Here is an 18,533-nt window from a genome sequence, read left to right on the forward strand (position 1 = left end):
AGCCGTTAGAGTGCAAGAGCATAACAGAATTCCAAAACAAACAACAGATACAGTCAAATATGTAAACACTTTGAAATTCTTTTCTTCTCAAAATAGCACATAACACTGATTCTCAAAATTTGTACAAAGGTTTTAGCATAGTCGAATCCACTAGTAATGTAGTCAATTGTACTAGAACTTTGTAGCACAAGAATAAGTTCGTAAACGTGCTTGTGATTTCTTGCTTTAAAATATGTGCAATAAAACATATGAAATGATGCATAGCACACAACACATTAAAGCATATACACATGTTCCAAAAATATATCAATCAATCAACATAGGAACATGTAACATTGTACATACACATACACATGTTCAACAGATATTACAGTTTAATCAGCATAAGAACATGTAATGCAGCAACAACATGTACTTGTTATTAAGCAATGTGTTGTCATCATCAAAAACTAGATTGATATAAAAATTGCGTTGTCAACAATCTCAACAATCTCCCTCTTTTTTGATGGTGCACAACCATTATTAATAACCAACCATGTTTGCACACTTTAATACAAAACAAAGTAGCAGAGGAAATTAACACAATTAAAACAATTATGTACTCTGCATGTAACACATCAATCAGCAAAATATATCACAGAGAATGAGAAAGAATCAGTAATCTCCCCCTTTCATATAGCACTATAAGATCATAAATTTTCCTCCTCTTTGTGCATTAGCAAAAAAGGTTTACTTTAGATACTTTGTTGAAAAAAAAAATCAACCAGAGATACATCAAACAGAATATGCAATTTTTCAAAATACAATGATGATCTCCATACCACATTCAATCACATGTTAAAATAACTCCCCCTGAAATGCAAGCATGTGAATGAAAATATGTAAAGAGTGATATTCCCCCTATCATTATGCATAAGTAAGAAAATTAAATAAGATGCACAATGCAGCATATCACAGATTAAACAATTAGTTCAATCACAAAATTGTATCAAAAACAGTATAGCATACAATTCAGATATGCAATGATACAATTATCAACAATCTCACAATATTATCTCAGATAAGATGATTAACAAATTATTTATAGCAGAGATAATAGCAGATATATTAGAATAAGCAATCACGAAAAGAATAACCAAATTCCAGAATTGGAATTGTTAACCCTGTTATAGAACAGTCGATTGTTGTATTCCTTCAGTCGAATATATTGCTTTCCAAGGTTGTTGAATTCCTCTTGATAGTTCCAAAGCAATGTTATTCCTGCAAAAACTTTCAAAGATCCATTCCAGATCAAGCACTTTAGTTATGCAACAAAAAATTATGAATAACAGAAGTTAATGTGTTCAGATGTATCACAGATTAGCATAGTTAACTTCAAACATGTTGTTGTCGAATCAATCAAGCAGTGCAAGCATTATCAGACAAATTTAAAGCAATTGTATTGATTCAAAAGCATTAATTTCATTTCCTTGAAAAATAGAATATTATAATGATAAGATTAGACAAGGAATATTAAAAGAAAAAACAACAAAATATGGCATTATCTAAGCCATTTTGAAAGAAACAAACTAAGACTAAGACTTAGCCTATGACTCAGGACACTACAGGATAAATAGAACTCTATTCTGATTCAGATGATTCTTCAATCTTCTTGTCAGCGCTGTTTATACCACTGTCAGTGTCGCCAATAGATGACTCTTCAAACGTCCTTATCCTAAGTGCATAATCCATTTTCTTGTGAAAGTCAGATAGAGATTTTTGCATCATAATCAGTTTATTGTCCATTCTGTCAAATCTTCTATCTACATGGCCTTCAAAGGTGCTCAAAGGACGAAACTTGTATCTCGAAGCATCAATATTTTGAGGATCCACATCAAATGTGGATGGAACATCATCAATCATGGTTCATTCATCTCTTAGCTTGATTATTCCAACAGAGTTTAGGAATCGTGTTTCCATCAAATTTTTTTTGTTTCAATGAATGACTCTTTCATTTGTAAGATCCACCTGATGTAGTTGTAGCACTTTGCTAATAAAGACTCCGTATGGCAGACAAAGTCCTTTTCTCTTAGTAAATTTCATCATGTGGTCATGGATGGTGAAAGGCCAGTTAACAGGAGTATCGGAAAATAAAGTATATACTAGACTCAGGTCTTCTTCATTCATAATTGATTGATCATTTTCCCTGGGAAGGAGTATCTAGGTGATCAGATATGCACAGAGGCATTCATCCATTAAAAGGTTTCTGATACTGAATTCCTCAACATTGCTTGTTGAAGCAGGATTTCTTAATAGGCATTTGTACATGTTTTTACAGTTAAATCCAGTCATTCCTTGATGAGATAAAATTCCTTCTTGTTGAAGTCCTGCCACATTTTCCCAGAATGATTGATTAATAGTGACATTCACACCTTTCACCCTTGATTTTAGACTGCTTCAATCTCTCTTCAGATTGTAGTAAAATACCTTTACAAGGTTGGGATAACAATCTCCCTGCATCTCCACAAATTTTGAAACATGTTCTTCACAAGCCAATCTTGGAATTTGAATCCCTCTTGGCGGTAGAATGAAACGTTCAAATACTTATGTCGTATGATTTCTTTGAAACCCCATTTGCAGATGTAATCAGTTCTTTGTTCATCATTACTAAACCAACCAAAAGGATTAGCTTCTCTTCTTGCTGACATAGGTATTTTTCCCAGTCTTGATGATGAAGTCGTCATTTTTCACAGAATTAGAAGAGGATCACGTTTGAATCAGAATAAGGGATTTGTTTATCACAGTGTGTTTGAGCACAACAGACTATCATACTCATATATAGAGAAATACGCGCCAAATATTTTCATTAAAACTCCTAGATTTAAGTTCTAACGTTCTAAAATCAGATTTTCAAAAGCTTTTCAGCACATAGTCGAATATGTTATTTAAACAGTCGACTAAGACATATGAAAAACAGAGTTCAACACACAAACATTCAATCAATCAGACAAATTATGTATTCATGTTATCACACAGCAACAACCAATGCAGTTAAGCAATAATGTAGTAAATTGATACAGATTTACCAGTTGTAGATTCTCAAGATAAAGATTTTATCCAGATTGATCCATCCTTGAGATCACACTGCATCAGCTTTTTATATCCTGCAAAAAGCATATTAAGATTTGGTTGCTGGTACCCATTTAACTTTGGGTCCATGTTTGTCAGTCCTTATTACCAGTTCCTTTGGTTTCCAAACAAATAATTTTTGAGGAACAACAACATTTCTATAATAACAGTTTCTAACAGTATGACCAAAAAAAATTACAATAGAAACATGCATTTTTAGCATGTTTACTTAAATCAGTAAATCTCTTAGTATTGGTTCTGCTAGATTGAGCTTTGTAGCCTATTTCTTGCTTGAAAATAGCTTTGCCAGATGAATTTAGTACAGCATTTAAATTGTCTCTTCCTTGAGTAAACTTAGCTAGTATGCTAGTTAAGTAATCAATCTTTTCAACATAGGTAGGACAATTTTCACAGATTTTATCTACTGTAACAGTTTCAATCTTGACATTTTTAGCAGATAACAAAGCTTCATTTAATTTTTTTTTTCTAATTTCTCATTATCAGCAACAAGGTTATTAATTCTGTATTCAAAATCTCTTCTTTCAGAGTTTAGTTGATTAACCTTGTATTGCAGTCGCATTGCTTCAGCATGCAATTCTATGAATACATCTAGCAGCAGATCATATTTGATTTCCACTGGCTCATTTGAGATGTCTGCATCACTGTCATAATCGTCCCAAGTAACTCCAATCATATAGCACAAGTTTGATTCCTCATCTTGATTAGCATCTTCATCACTTGAGCTTTCAGAATCTGTATTCTCCCAAGCAATGTATGCTCCTTTTCTTTTCAGATTTTTGCATTGAGGGAATCTTTTCGTTCCTTTCTGCTTCGGCTGTAATTCAAGACAATCAGGCTTTATGTGACCTTTCTTTCCACATTCGTAGCATTGGACAGTATTCTTGTTGAAGCTATTCTTTTTACCTTGACCTGCATGGTTAGACAGTTGACTATCATTTTGAATAAGTCGACTAAATTTTCTTACCATCAAGGTCTTCAATTCTCTTTCGTCCATGTCTGTTTCAGAGTTGTTCTTGTTTGTAGCTTTCAGAGCAATGGACTTCTTCTCTTCAATCTCTTATTCATCCTTTAATCTACCGAGTTCCAATTCATGTTCACGTAACTTGCTAAACAAAGTAGTCATGTTCATCGTTGTGAGATCTTTGGATTCAAAGATTGTTGTGACTTTTGGTTGCCAATTTCTGTTCAGACTTTTCAAAATCTTGATATTGATCTCCTCATTATCAAAGACTTTTCCGAGAGCCATTAGATGATTAACAATATAAGTGAATCGTTTCTGCACACATTAGATGCTTTCACCAGCTTTCATTATGAACAATTCATACTCTTGTATCAGTGAATTCTTTCTTGCTCTCTTTACTTCATTTGTGCCTTCATGAGTAACCTCCAAGACATCCCACATTTCCTTTGTAGAATTGCATTAAGATATCCTGAAAAATTCATCAACAGTTAGTGCAGAGGCAATAATATTCCTAGCTTTAATATCATACTAAGCTTTTCTATTCTCATCAGCAGTCCACTCAGTAAAAGGTTTTAAAACAGCTTTCTCATCAATAGTTTTTGTAGGCACAAATGGTCCATTTAAAGTAGCATCCAAGATTTCTCTATCTTGCGATTCAAGAAAGACTTTCATTCTCATTTTCCAAAATGGATAGTTTTCGCTAGCAAACAGATGTGGTCTGTTTGTTGAAGCACCTTCACCAAAAGTTTGAAAACAGGAAGTCATCCCAGATGTATAGTTGTATCAAGAAAAAACAAAGTCGACGGGTTTTAATTGATTCACCCTATAATGAAATCGTCTTAAAATTGTTGGTTTGCCACACAATTAAAGTTCAACATAAGTGCTTGTGGTTTTTCTTTTCCAAAAACATTTGTCATTCATTCATGTATAAAATCACATATATAACACAGTGAAATGCAATGAACAACATAGTATAACACAATCATGTTCTCATGTATGCTCAAACAGATTCAAGACATTGATTATAAGTATATAACATGTAAACATAGAACATGTAACACACAGTACACATATGATATTAATTATGTGTTGTCATCATCGAAAACTCAGATATTACTGAGATTGTGGATTAAGCTAAACTTGTGCTCCCCCTATCAACAATCTCAACAATCTTCCCCTTTTTATATGATGCACAACCATGATTAATAATCAATAATATGTTGCACAACTCAATACAGATTATCAATCAATTACCAATCAACATAATTCTCCCCCTTTGGGCATTAGCCAAAAAGGTAAGCATAATGGTATTGATATTTAGATAATCAAGCACACAGAGATGCATCAGATAACCATCAAAACAAATAATGATGTTCCCCCTGTCAAAAATATTCATATGATTTAATATATTCTCCCCCTTAAATAAAGGCATGTGAAACATCTCAAGAAATATGCAATGCTCTCCCTTTCATTATATATGTTTTAATCTCAAAACACAGATTCACAATACAGTATTCACACTATATATCAGAGCATATATCAGCATATGTCAATATTGTATCAGATCAGAAACATTACAATAATATCAATGCAACAATGATTCAATATCATTCATCAAGAGCAATTTAATCTCTTAATTATCTCAAGACATGTATAACAAAGAGATATAATAAGAGTAAATAGTTAATACCACATATATCAAGAGTTAAAGATATCAGATATCTAAATATTGGATTCTTTAAACCCTTGTTGATACACAGTCGATTTGATCTCAGTCACAATTGACTTCATTGCTTTCCTGTGAGTTGATTTTCCAGTTTTATCCATCCAGTAACCAATGTTCCTGCAAAACCTTCCAAGATATTTCTGGATCAAACATTTTAGAATCAATATGATACAGGAATTATCTCAGGTAAAATATGAGTATGCAAATGTATTAATGTAACGGTAATTAACATCTCATTCGAATACAAACAGTATAATCGATTTTAGTCTGATTAATTCATCTTCTCAGTACAGATCGATTTCAACAACTTATGATTTCATTAATAACAACCATTGAGTACAATTAGATAAAGCCAAGTTCATCAATAATAAGTTAGTCAAGTTTTAAAAAAACTTAGGCATCAAACATGTTACAAGTTCGGTGGAGCACTCCTAAACAAACGGTCAAGTTAAAGCTTTCAACAAAACCATCATGGTTGAGCTCAAACGTCGTTTGGGGGACGTTAAGGGAGCTTGGGTAGATGAACTCCCAAAGGTCCTATAGGGATACTGCTAGTCATTGAACAGTATCATGGACAAAACACCCTTCAACCTCACATATGGTATTGATGTCATACTCCTAGTTGAATTGAGTGAGCCTTCTCTTAAGCACTGATTAGGAGACATGGATTTCAATAAGTTGAATTGAGAGCAAAGTTAGACACCATACACGAAAGAAGAGAGGTAGAGGTCATGCAAGCAGAGATGTATAAACAAGTAATTGCAAGAAGGTACAACACTAAAGTAAAGTCGAGGAACTTTCTTGAAGGGGACATGGTATAGAGAAAGACATGTGAACTTCATAAGAAACTCAACTATGGAAAGCTGGCAGCAAATTAGGAGGGACCATTCAGAGTTGTTGAAGATCTTAAGAGTGGAGCTTACCAATTAACATACCTGAATGACACAATCATCCCCAACACGTGGAACGCTTCCCAACTCAAATTTTATTTTAGTTGAAATCCTACTTGTATTATCTTTTATTCTAATCAATAAAATCAGGATTTCCAACTATTCTTTCATGTGCAAATGATCGAGTCAAGCCCATCTGACAAAGGTTGCTTGGGAAACATTCTCAATGAACTCCTAATAACCTCCAAATGAATCGGCAAGGAACATTCTTAATGAACTCTTGTCGCATCGCAAAAGCGAGTTTGGGGATCATTCCTAATGGATAATGGTTGGCCATTATCCATCTAATACTTAGATTGATCAGCTTCCTTTATTACTATCTTTAAGTAATTAGTTTTAAATCCTTTAAAGGAAGCGTGGAAAAACGTGAACAACCACTTCCTTTTTCAGATATGAGGGATACCTAAGCCCTATTAGCGTGCAGTTAGGTTCGGAAGAAGAAGAGAAAGCAAGGGGGTAGGTGTAACGTCCAAGGCTTTACATATCATCTTGAATGCCTGCATGAAGGCCTACCTATTCGAGCGTAGTTGGGTGGAAGCCATATTTAACTCCCTCAGGTTGCTCATCTAAAATTTGCTAAAGGGAAACTAGGTGAGTCGGTCCTTAAATATATATGTGGAAGAAATCCTATGTGGCATCCTCCTTTCTATGGAAGACCCGCTCATTCCTCTTGCAAACAACAAGCTTGAAATGCTCAGCGACTGATGTTGCCCTAATTAATTCCACCGTACCAGCGAATTCCTCCAAGGAACGTCTAGTGATGAAGTAAGACACTACTCCCCAATCTTTTGAGGAGCCCAACCGTACCCTAGAACAAGTGGGACAGGCACGCAGGACCCAGTCCACTCCCTTGCTGCATCCACTTTAATCATAACCACCTCACCTATGTTGACTTGAGCAGCAACATTATTCATATTTACACTTGTTGTTGCGTCACCTGAATCCACTCCGCGCTCGGTTGATCCGAGGACGGAAGACCCGATTGACGAATATAGTAGAACAGTCGACATTATTACCTTTGAAAGAGAAGTGTGAAATGTTTGGTTCTTGCAAAGAAAGTGGAAAGCAATCCGAAATGGGTGCTCGAACGAATAGATCCTAGCCGAAAATCACTACAAACCCTTTCATATCAAGATATACTCAGGCTTGGGAGGCTTTTGTACTGTATGGTCATCTGGTATGCTTAAGACCGTACAACCCAACCAGTCGATAATATCCCATAGATCGTACAACCCAACCAGTCGATAAGATTGATGGTGATTAATTTATGTCAAAACACGATTATTACCAATTAGGCCGTAATTAGACCGACGGTAATCCGAAACTTATTCTGAAATCTATAAATACAGGTTTGAGATAGTGTGGTAGATTGGTTACATTTAATTCACATTTATTACTAAGACTATCGAATCTTTGTTAACTTTGGTATCAGAATATATTATGCATATAATCTCCTGATACGACAGAACAAAGTGAAAGACGAATAGTGATCAAGACAAACACTTAGATGAACGAAACCTAAAAGATTTATAATCTCAATTCCATAAACTAAAACATCGTTATACATTTAAATCTTTAAGGAGAAATTTACAACAAATAACTTTTATGAATTTTATCTTTATACATTCAAATCTTTAGGAAGAAAGGACGATCATTTCTAATGTAGTATACTAAGAATAGAGTAATAGTTTCTATCATTTTTGTGACTTCATCCCAGAATTCCCTTAGAAAATTCACGTAAATATGAAACATTCACTGAGACACAATTCACATAAATAATTGAACCAAACTGTATGAGCAATACAGTTTCACAACCAATTTACAAAATTCTAATGTCTTAAAATTCTGATGATATATAATACAGCATACCTAAAAGGTTTGGTGTAAAATATTCCTATTCCTACAAAGCCATTGCATCTTCCAAAACCGTGCATGACAAAACATATATCCCCTAAAACAGCTCTTCATTTGTTTGTAGAAAAATCCAAACAAAAACTGAGAACCCTCTCATCAACACAATGCATGATGATCAACACATTCTTTAGAGAATACACGTGTGCCAGGACTTGTGCTTTTCTGGAATCATAAGAAGTGTGACATTTGGGGAGAAATATGGCCATGCTTCATTTTGATTTCAACATCTCTTTTGAAGTCTACTTCCTTTGTTGAAATGTATGATTTGAGGATGAATGGTGAAAAATGCAAAATATAAGAAGCATTCTCCAATCTAAAGGAAGTAAGTGAGTTGTTGCTTCTTCCTTGAACCTCCTTCTCCATATAAATCATTCCACTGCTTCAACTCATTCATTACGGATCCTTCTGATGCAAAACTTGCAGCCACCTGTGTTTACTCAAATATTCGTAAGCTCATGTACATAGAAAAAAGCTATTCTACATCATATAACACAGTTTTCTTCTTCCACTTCTGTGACATTGTAAGTATTCTATCCTTAGTTAGATGTACAAGTTACCATTTTAAGTCTTAAAAATGGATTAATGACTATGTAGTGGAAGATATCTATAATCACATCAATTGACCTACTGTTTTTAATTCCTAGATTTTAACAAATCCAATTTTAAATACTGCATGTAGCATTGTATAGATTCCCAAATCTAGTACTATCAAGCCATTTGAGTGAAAAAAATTGAGTTCACCCTACCTGACTCTTGGCCTGCTTCATGTCTTCCATATTTAAAGGCCTGAGGGTAATTTCTTGGTCTTCGTTATCTTTATTGTTTGAAACATCCTCAGAGTTTTGGCCTTCAGCCTCTCTTTTCTTCTTTTCCTAAAATATGATGCACTTGATATTTAGTTAAATCTTCCTCTTGAATTGGATAGAGACGTTAATCTTAGAATAGTGAAAATTGCTTAATAACTACCATTTCTTTTACTCTCTCCCGCTGTATTAGCTCTCTAACAGGTCGATAAGCCGCAGTGATGCACAAATTCTGTTCATAGACATTAACATCAATAGATTTCAACCAGAAAAAAATGTCAAACCAGTAATCACTACCGAGACTCACCTTAAGATCACTTCCAGTATATCCTTCTGTCATGGTTGCCAGCTCTTTGAAGTCTAAGTTTTCATGTTTTTCTTTGGCCAGAAGAGTCTTCAAGATCTTCTCCCTGTTCTCAGCAGATGGAAGACCAACCAGGACCCTGCTCAATGACAGAAAGGTATATTGATATTGCACTAAAAAATTGCCAACACTAGTTGAACTGAAAAGCAAAGAATATTGATATTACACAGTCAAAAAAACATTGGATTTTACAGTATCCTTAAAAGAAATGTGACAAGATCAATTTGGTGAACAATTTAAATGCCAAAGAGGAAGAAAGTGCAGCTAAAAGCTACAGAAAGATCTGCCTTCTAAGGTAGCCAGCCTCAAAAGGAAATAGATGAATGACCACGTTACCAATTTTATTTTCTTAAGATCAAACATTTGTTCATCATAGTAACAAAGCAAATGCACTCATTGTCCAACCAAATGGAAGCAAAACAAAAACAGATGATCATGCAAACAATTAGGCAAAAGGGTGTCCTACCTGCGCTCAAACCGTCTTATGATAGCTTCATCAAGGTCAAATGGTCTGTTGGTTGCAGCAAGAACCAAAATTTGCTCATTAGGTCCTGTTAATAGCCCATCCCAGTGTGTCATGAACTCATTTTTTATCTTCCTCATGGCCTCATGCTCTCCTACTCTAGTCCTCTGTCCAAGCATGCTGTCGACCTCGTCAACAAAGATGATTGTTGGGGCAACCTTAGCTGCCAGCGTGAATAGAGCTCGGACATTCTTTTCATCTTCTCCAAACCATTTTGATGTAATAGTGGACATTGAGACATTAATGAAACTTGCTCCAGCTTCATTTGCAATGGCTTTTGCTAGCATTGTTTTCCCAGTACCAGGAGGCCCAAAAAGCAATATACCTCTACACGGCTTTAGAAGCCCACCTCTGAAGAGGTCAGGCCTTCTAAGGGGAAGCATTACCAGCTCTTGGAGTGATTCTTTGATCTCATCCAATGCACCAATATCTGCAAATGTAACCCCTATTTCATTTGCTGGGATAACCTCAGGTCTTATGCGCTTCTCAAACTCATTGTCAGGAATTTCCTGCAAACAAGCAATTATAAGAACACAAAATCAGATAGGGAGTAAAAGAAAATAGACTTGAAGAAGAAACTATTTTTAGAAGTTAGATAACCAGCCTCCATCTAGATGACTAGTAAATTGTTGATTATAGTGTATCAATTGTCCATGTTGAAACCATAAGGATCCTATTCATTTCTTGTTCTTTTTTTCTATTACATGGGTAGAATTTGGTAAGGTGAGAAGTTTTATTCAGCTTAAGGTGCTCAGAAAATTCATCTTACCGTCTTTGAAGGTGTAGGATTTTCACCTTCTTTCTTTGTTACCGGGATGGATTTCTCTGTCTCACTCTTGTTTTCAGGTGCTTGATTGTCACTCTTAACTTCATTCTTTGCACCAGCAACATCTTCCCCAGCATTTTCCTAATGTTACAGAGAAATACGACAATAAAATAAAATAAAATAAATAAATAAAAAAACTGAATATATACAATGGTACTCACTATCTATCATTATTTTTTCCTAAGATTTTCCTGCTATTCCTGCTGCTATAAATAACTGTAAACAAGCATACCTTGTTAGATTCGTTAGTCTTCAGATTCCCACTACTCTTGCCTTCCTGGAACAGACTCAATCCATGGGACAAACTGCCACATCCAAAGATCGGTTACTGCAAAAAAATTTCATGTAATCAATTGCTTACAGTCATTTGACAAGATATTTACCTATTGGCTGATATAACAAGCTTTCCATTTCGGTATTCTGGATCCTTGGTATGCATCAAATGGTAAGATATTGCAGATACTACAATTTCTTCAATATAATTGCTGAGTACGATAGTGTCTGAATGGCAGATTGCGTTCAAGTCATCACATTCAATGTCATTTGCTGCTAGTACTTCAGCAATGTGGTTTCTGTTATCTTGGAACTGAATAGCTTTCATGTCCTCTTCCAGTGATCCTTTCCAATTGCCAGAATGAGTTTCATCTTCAGGAGCTTTGATTTCAATGTTGTAGGGGAACAGTGCAGTGAGCCTTTCATCAACTTCTTTGCAATCGTCATCTGAATCTAATATCTGGGACCCAAGTATCAACACTGAGCCTGATAGTTTCTTTATCATTTTTTGTAGTAAATTATATAACCTTGGTTGAAGAACGAGCTTCTCAACGTCCCTTATGTATAAAATGATGGAACTAGTTTCTGCGATAGAAACCAAAAGCTGAAAAAATGAAAACAATCTTGTTATTAGAGTGAAAACACTGTGTAATGAAAATTCGTGATATATGACTCTCGTCTTATGTAAATGTTGCCTATAAAGGTTGTCACTAGACACAGTTTTAAAATGAACTTTCAATAATTAAATCACCTTGTAAAGTGCCTGCACAAAGAGCTTCTCATCAAAACACAAGCTACTTGTGCGCTTCAAACGTGCTGAAATCATAATTCAATGAAGTGAGCAAAATGTAGGAGGAGAAAATTGGTATTTCATGCATTAGTGACAACAATACAATGAATCAAGCATTTAGCTGCATGACGTTTTCAATTATTTAAAAGAAGAAGAAATTTATAGATAAAACTATTTTCCTGCCAAAGTTTGCAGAATAATCATGAATTCATAACATGGATATTCATATATCAGATTAGTTCTTGTTAGCACTCATTCAAAACTTCTATAAACATCCTTGGAAATAGTATCAGATTAGTTCTTGTTAGCACTCATTCAAAACTTCTATAAGCATCCTTTATATTCGCAGATGAACAAACAGATTGACAGGTTGGTTTACTATATACAGCAGTGTGTTAAAAAGAAGCTTACGGAGTACACATCTGAATTCAAAGTAGATGTTCACATTAATCTTTTAGCTGGATTAGCATCTTCATTATTGCTTAATAAGGTAACCTATATTTCTAAAGTATAACCTGGAAGTGTTGGACCACCCTGGGAAGCAGTGCTACTTATATCAGATGCAGCAGAAGCATTCCTCCTAAGCTTTGGAGGATTGAAACTTTCAGCAGCACTGCTTTGTTGACGCAGAATTCCTTCAAAAGAAAGTACCAATCAAAATCAATGATGCAATAGTTATATATATTAAGTTAGCAACAAAAATATTACGGCAAATACAGGTATTTAAAAAATGAGAAGAGATATTATGAAGTCTCCACATCCATTTGCAATGTCTGAACTATAATCACTGTTCGTTATAATAACGTTAAAAGCAAAACCTATTACCATATGTCAAAGCAATACATGCATTGTAAAATCTTTCATATCTTCAAGTCTTCAACTACCAAACTCTATCTATAAAAGGTAATTATAGAATAAAACAATTTACACTTTAAACATTGACTTTTATTTCCTTAGTACCTCTTGTTTCTCCTTGTGAAGAAAGCATCGAAAAGGAACCAAACAAACCAGACATTCGCTCCAAGGTTGCCTCGGATATTGACCTTTTCAAAGACTACGCAAACAGAAACAAATAAATCAAGAAAATATCACTATAAACTACAAATTACATAAATATAAAATGAAGCTAGCAAGTTGCAATTTCATCACGTTAAGAATGATAGAGAACTGAGCAAGGTGAACTTACCGGTATCTTTCGGGAACATCCAAATTTATTCTGCAACTGTTCAAGGGAAAAACATATAAAGTAAGAATATATGTAAATGACCAGCTAAAGCAAATAAAATGAGAAGCAATGAAAAATTACCTTCACAGAGAAGTCAGTAATATCTAACAACAGCAACTTTGATTCAAAGTAATGAGCTAAAGCTCTGGCAAGCGCTTGCTGGTAAGATTCTTCAAAATTTATACACAAATAGCATTAGTCAAACCAATCTGGAATTAAAAAACAAAATTCAGCAGAACAACGTTAAAGTTAAATTCCACCATACTATACCTGCTGGACCAGATAGCAAAATAGACCTGCTTGCTGGTGAGAGGTTCCTGGTGTGCTTGGAAAAGTGAAGATGCTTTAAATGAATATATGCAGCACTTGTCAACAAAGCACGAATTCTTTCACTGCATTGTCACATTATATGCATGCGTAAGATATGGTGCTATAAGGAAAAAGGGTATTACTATATCAAATTCCTCCATTGGTAGATCAAATCCACTTGGAACAAGAACAGGGCATGAACTTCACAATAATATAGACAATATATAGACAAAACCTGTCTTGTCCTAGATGGGAAACTCATTTAGAAACTAGAGGCGTGATATGATTGGCTCATTTAACGTAGCATGTAATTGTTGGAATATAAAATCAGAAGGCAAAAAGTTAGAACATGAATGCAGTTAAGTTCAAGATGCATAATTAACAACAGAAGGAATTCAATTTGTATACGACATTCCCATATCTAAACTTTCCTTAATATTAGTTATATACCAACTTACTTACCTATAAACTAGAAAATAGAAAAAAAGAAAAGGAATGTCGAAGATCCCAATTGCTGTTGTAAATGGGCATCTAGGTACCAGAAATTTTCGAAGACTATAAAGTTACATAACACTTTCTTTTTCATTTTTAGTACATCAAGGTATTGTCAGATTGTTCTTTGCATCATGGAGGTCATAATTTGTAGTTGTAGATGCAGAAAAACCTCTCAGACCACACTCCCTAGTTGTTTACATCTGACCCTCTTAAGCCACACAATGGTGAGAATCTTGTGCACCTGTTCACCCTTTCACATCAAGGGGTTGTTACCACAACTTGAATTAGAGTCTCAATCACTGTAGCTTTTCAGACAACAGAAGTGTGATCTTTTGATGTTAACAGGTATTAATAATTTGAATTAGGGTGTGAAGATTTACTGTGATCACTGTTTATATGTTCTGAAGAAGAGTGGAACCACTAATGCTAAGTAGACAAAGAAACATAGAGAAGTCCAAACGACAATTGTCCAATAATCTATGAAGAGGATGAAGCTCTAATCTGAAGTATACATGTTCAAACAGAAAAATAATGACCTATAACAAATCTCCAATGAATACAAGTACACATAATAAGGACCAAGTACAATATTAAAATAAGCTATCCTTTGATTACAAAAAGTACAAAATAAAAGTGTGCTATCGGATTCATTCTTCAATCTATTTCAGTGAAACTGCGCACGTTTATCAGGAAAAAACACATCACAGTATCAGCAGCTTCCCTGTTTCTGAACCAACATATACTCAAAATGCAACAATTTATTTTTATAAACAACAGAAACCTATGGCAAGAGAATATCTATGGAAGTTTCGGTTTAACAAACAAGCAAAGATAAACCCAACAACAAACAACCAATAAAATCTCAAAGATAAAGAGATCAAACCCATCATAGAAGCCTCATATTGAGTATCAAAATCATATCTACCAGAACATTCATAGCAGATTGCCATGAAATTTATAAGTCAAACAGAGAGAGATCCATGTCTAAAACACCTTTGACACCCAAGTTTATCATAATTCACAATTATATCATAAACTCAAACATACCCCTTAGAAAATGCTGTCAAAGCTTAAATATCAATCTGAAGGGTCAAAATAGTAACAAAAACAGAGTTTGAGTCATATTATGCCATTATTATATTCCAATGAAATCTCAAAATCACCTTAAGTAATATGGAAAGTCCTCGAATGTATGTTTTCCATCCCTTCCTTCAACCACCAGCTTCTTGAGCTCCTGCATAATCTGCTCCAGACAAAGTTCATCAGAGTCACGATTCCCGCCAACCCATTTCTGTCCGGAACTCAACCCAAGCCCCACACCCAACCCAACCCCAACGCTCAATGCTGACAACAGAACGTGTTTCTGTTCCATCACGACCCTCAATCCAAGTTTGGTCCTTTAACAACCCAGAAGCGAGTTTTCACCAAAGGGTATCAAGATTGTTAAGCAAAGTATGATTCTGAGAAACGGGTAGCCCGGATATTCTGGATGACAAAAACAACAGCAACTACAACAAAAATAATAAGTTAACAACCCATGTAAAAAGAGGCTCCGAAGACAACGTTGGTCTAAAGGATTTTGACAAGGCAATGACTCGCTCTCTGTGTGTCCCTCCTCAATGCCTATATATAGCATGGCACAACTAATGGACGTTAAAACACATTGCTTGCCATGAACCCAATTTTCAAAAAGGAAAAAAAAAAAAGTTGAGATTTTTACTTTTCCATGCCTTCTTTTTTGGCATAGTGGTGAGTGGTGGTAACACCAAATCTGGATTCTCTCTCTTACTTAGATTAGACTGTCATGTTTTATTTATCTTCATTTTTTATTATTTGTCCACTTGGAAACCTTTTTTTAAAGGCTTTTTTTAATATATCATGGCTTTGGCTAATAATTTCTTGTGGTTTATCATTGTTGCCCCTGGTTTGCTTGGTGCAGTGTCATTTTGGTTTTTTCTTAATAAATAAATGTAAAGGCAATGAAACGGTATGGTTGGTGCCTGGCTTATTTGTTTTCTATAAAAGCATGTTAAAGTCAGGAGGACCATCCATGAAGATTTCGAGAAAGGAAAAAAGAAAGAAAAAATTAGTTCATACCTACCCTTTCATGGTACACATTCTAATTCTGCATATTTTACTGAGAAGGGATCGTGATTTCTGCAAGAGTTAGATCAGATTCATCTCCCACATTTTCTGAGAGATTAGCTGTTTTTAAACTATTTCTTTAAAAATGTATTTACAGTGTCAAAGTATTTCCTACTATATATTATCAAATCATAGAGGTCGGATAACTTTTTTTTATAAAAATAAATAATATATAACTTATACAATGTAAAAAGAGTTTATATTCTCTTCTAATTACAAGGAGATAAATTAACATTTGTACATTAATATGAGTTTATTTTATAGTAATGGACGATATAAATACATAAAAAAATAAATTATTTCTAAAATAGCTACTTCAAAATTGTAATTAAAAAAGATATTTATAATTATTTTACTGGTTTAATAACAACATTTTTCTATTTTTTTAAAAAAAAAAACTCATTGGTAAACATACTGTGGTTGTTTTTGTAAAAGCCTACATCATAATAACACTTTGCGGCTTTGCCAATTTCCCGTTGGATGTCTAAAAGGAACTCACTACATATACACCTTTTATCCTACAAGATAAACTAATATAATAAATTTTATTTTTATTACTTTTTTTATCAACAAATAAATAAACATATTATAAATTGTACAAAGAATGTTCAATTTAGAACAGAGAAGAAATTAAGTCATTGGGTGTATTTATACAAGCAATGAATACTATATAAAACATATCATATTGGTATATGATTCGACGTTGCATTGATCCCTTCTAAAACAGTGTTTCTTTCATTTCTTGCTATGTATATACTATTGTTGAACATAAATTATGAAACCCAGTTGATCCATCTCATGTTATAGTTTATTCGTCTTATTTTGTTATGTTTATAGTTGTTTTTGGGTGGTTAGAAAGTGTAGAGAAATGAATGGAAATTTGATAGTTTAATTTTATTGAAATGATTTTTTTTCATATTAATATATTATAAAAATAATTTGATATAAAAGTAATTTTAAAAATTAGAGTAAAAAATTTAAAGTAAAATGAAAAATATTATAAAATTTTAATAAATAAAAAACATTATATTTCAACATAGAAATATATTACAATAACAAAATATTAAAATTTAAATTAATTAATTTTATTCTATTTTTATTTTAACTATTTTATAATTGATTATGAATACCAACAATGTTTCCGTGCGAAACTTCCTTCCATTTGGAAGAAAATTTTATGTGTAAGGTTTTTATTTTATGTTTTTAACATTATATATTATATAACTCTACTTTTATCTCTTCAAAATTCAATCTTAGTATTCAATTTCATCAAATTTTACTTTTCAATTCTTTGTACCTTTACTAGATTTGGACGTACTTATTATTCATAAATGTGACAATGACACCATTGAGTAAAAAAATAACAACTCAAATCATCTATTATCTTATGTCAAGTCCAACACAAGAATTTGACATGTTGTATAACATCTTTGTTGAATATTTTTCCTTTATATTATCTATTTTCTTATCTTATTAGCAAGAATTTAACGTGAGGTAAATCTATTTCTTCTCAAAATACTATAAATTTCTATAATAATTTCAATTTATATTATTTTAAACTTACTTTTAAATCGATTTATTTTAAATTCAAATTCATATTTTAAATTTTAAATTTAATTCATTTTATTGAATTTAGATTAAATTTTTTTTAGATTTTAAAACTTAATTAGATTTAAATTGAATTATTTTTTGAATTTTGAAAATTTAAAGTCTAAGTTAAACTAAAAGGATTAAAGATGTAACTAATGGTCATGCTAAAGATTCACATGAGTTGACATTGACCAAATGTCACTCAAGTCAATCTTAGTATAAAGTTAGCCTAAGTCAATTTTGCCAAAAATCGGCATGACTCGATCTTGACCGAAGATCAACCCTCATTCATCCTAGTCAAATATCTGTTTGACCTGGTTCATGTCAAAGGTGAACTTAAATTATTCCTGATCTTGACTAACATCGACTCCGTTGAAGATCGACTTCGATCCACTTGAGTCGACCTCGACCAACTTAGTCAAGACTAAAGGTTGACCTAGTCAATCCTGACAAAATATCAACTTGAGTCGGCTATTTTCAAACCATGACTCAAGTTGTCATCGACTAAAG

The 18,533-nt window shown here is 33.5% G+C and overlaps 1 protein-coding gene across 1 annotated transcript; it reads right to left on the bottom strand.

The window, feature by feature from the left end:
* Positions 1 to 8,443: 8,443 nt before the first annotated feature.
* On the bottom strand, positions 8,444 to 16,000 carry LOC106772223. The gene is made up of 15 exons (XM_014658473.2): positions 15,452 to 16,000; positions 13,755 to 13,876; positions 13,566 to 13,654; positions 13,446 to 13,481; positions 13,220 to 13,313; positions 12,775 to 12,894; positions 12,221 to 12,285; positions 11,580 to 12,073; positions 11,429 to 11,501; positions 11,140 to 11,277; positions 10,314 to 10,879; positions 9,791 to 9,926; positions 9,647 to 9,715; positions 9,427 to 9,552; positions 8,444 to 9,107 (listed from the first exon to the last, which is right to left on the bottom strand). The coding sequence occupies exons 1-15, from the start codon at positions 15,658 to 15,660 to the stop codon at positions 8,994 to 8,996; spliced, it is 2,451 nt and encodes an 816-aa protein (XP_014513959.1). The 5' UTR covers positions 15,661 to 16,000; the 3' UTR covers positions 8,444 to 8,993.
* Positions 16,001 to 18,533: the final 2,533 nt, after the last annotated feature.

The sequence above is a fragment of the Vigna radiata genome, chromosome 1 (assembly GCF_000741045.1).
Source record: "Vigna radiata var. radiata cultivar VC1973A chromosome 1, Vradiata_ver6, whole genome shotgun sequence".
NCBI classification, from domain to species: Eukaryota; Viridiplantae; Streptophyta; class Magnoliopsida; order Fabales; family Fabaceae; genus Vigna; species Vigna radiata.

Coding starts and splice junctions, on each gene's coding strand:
- LOC106772223 (XM_014658473.2), bottom strand. CDS start 15,660: ATGGAACAGAAACACGTTCTGTTGTCAGCATTGAGCGTTGGGGTTGGG. Junction 13,482..13,565: donor TTACTGACTTCTCTGTGAAG/GTAATTTTTCAT, acceptor TCCCTTGAACAG/TTGCAGAATAAATTTGGATG. Junction 11,502..11,579: donor CTTGTTATATCAGCCAATAG/GTAAATATCTTG, acceptor TGGATGTGGCAG/TTTGTCCCATGGATTGAGTC.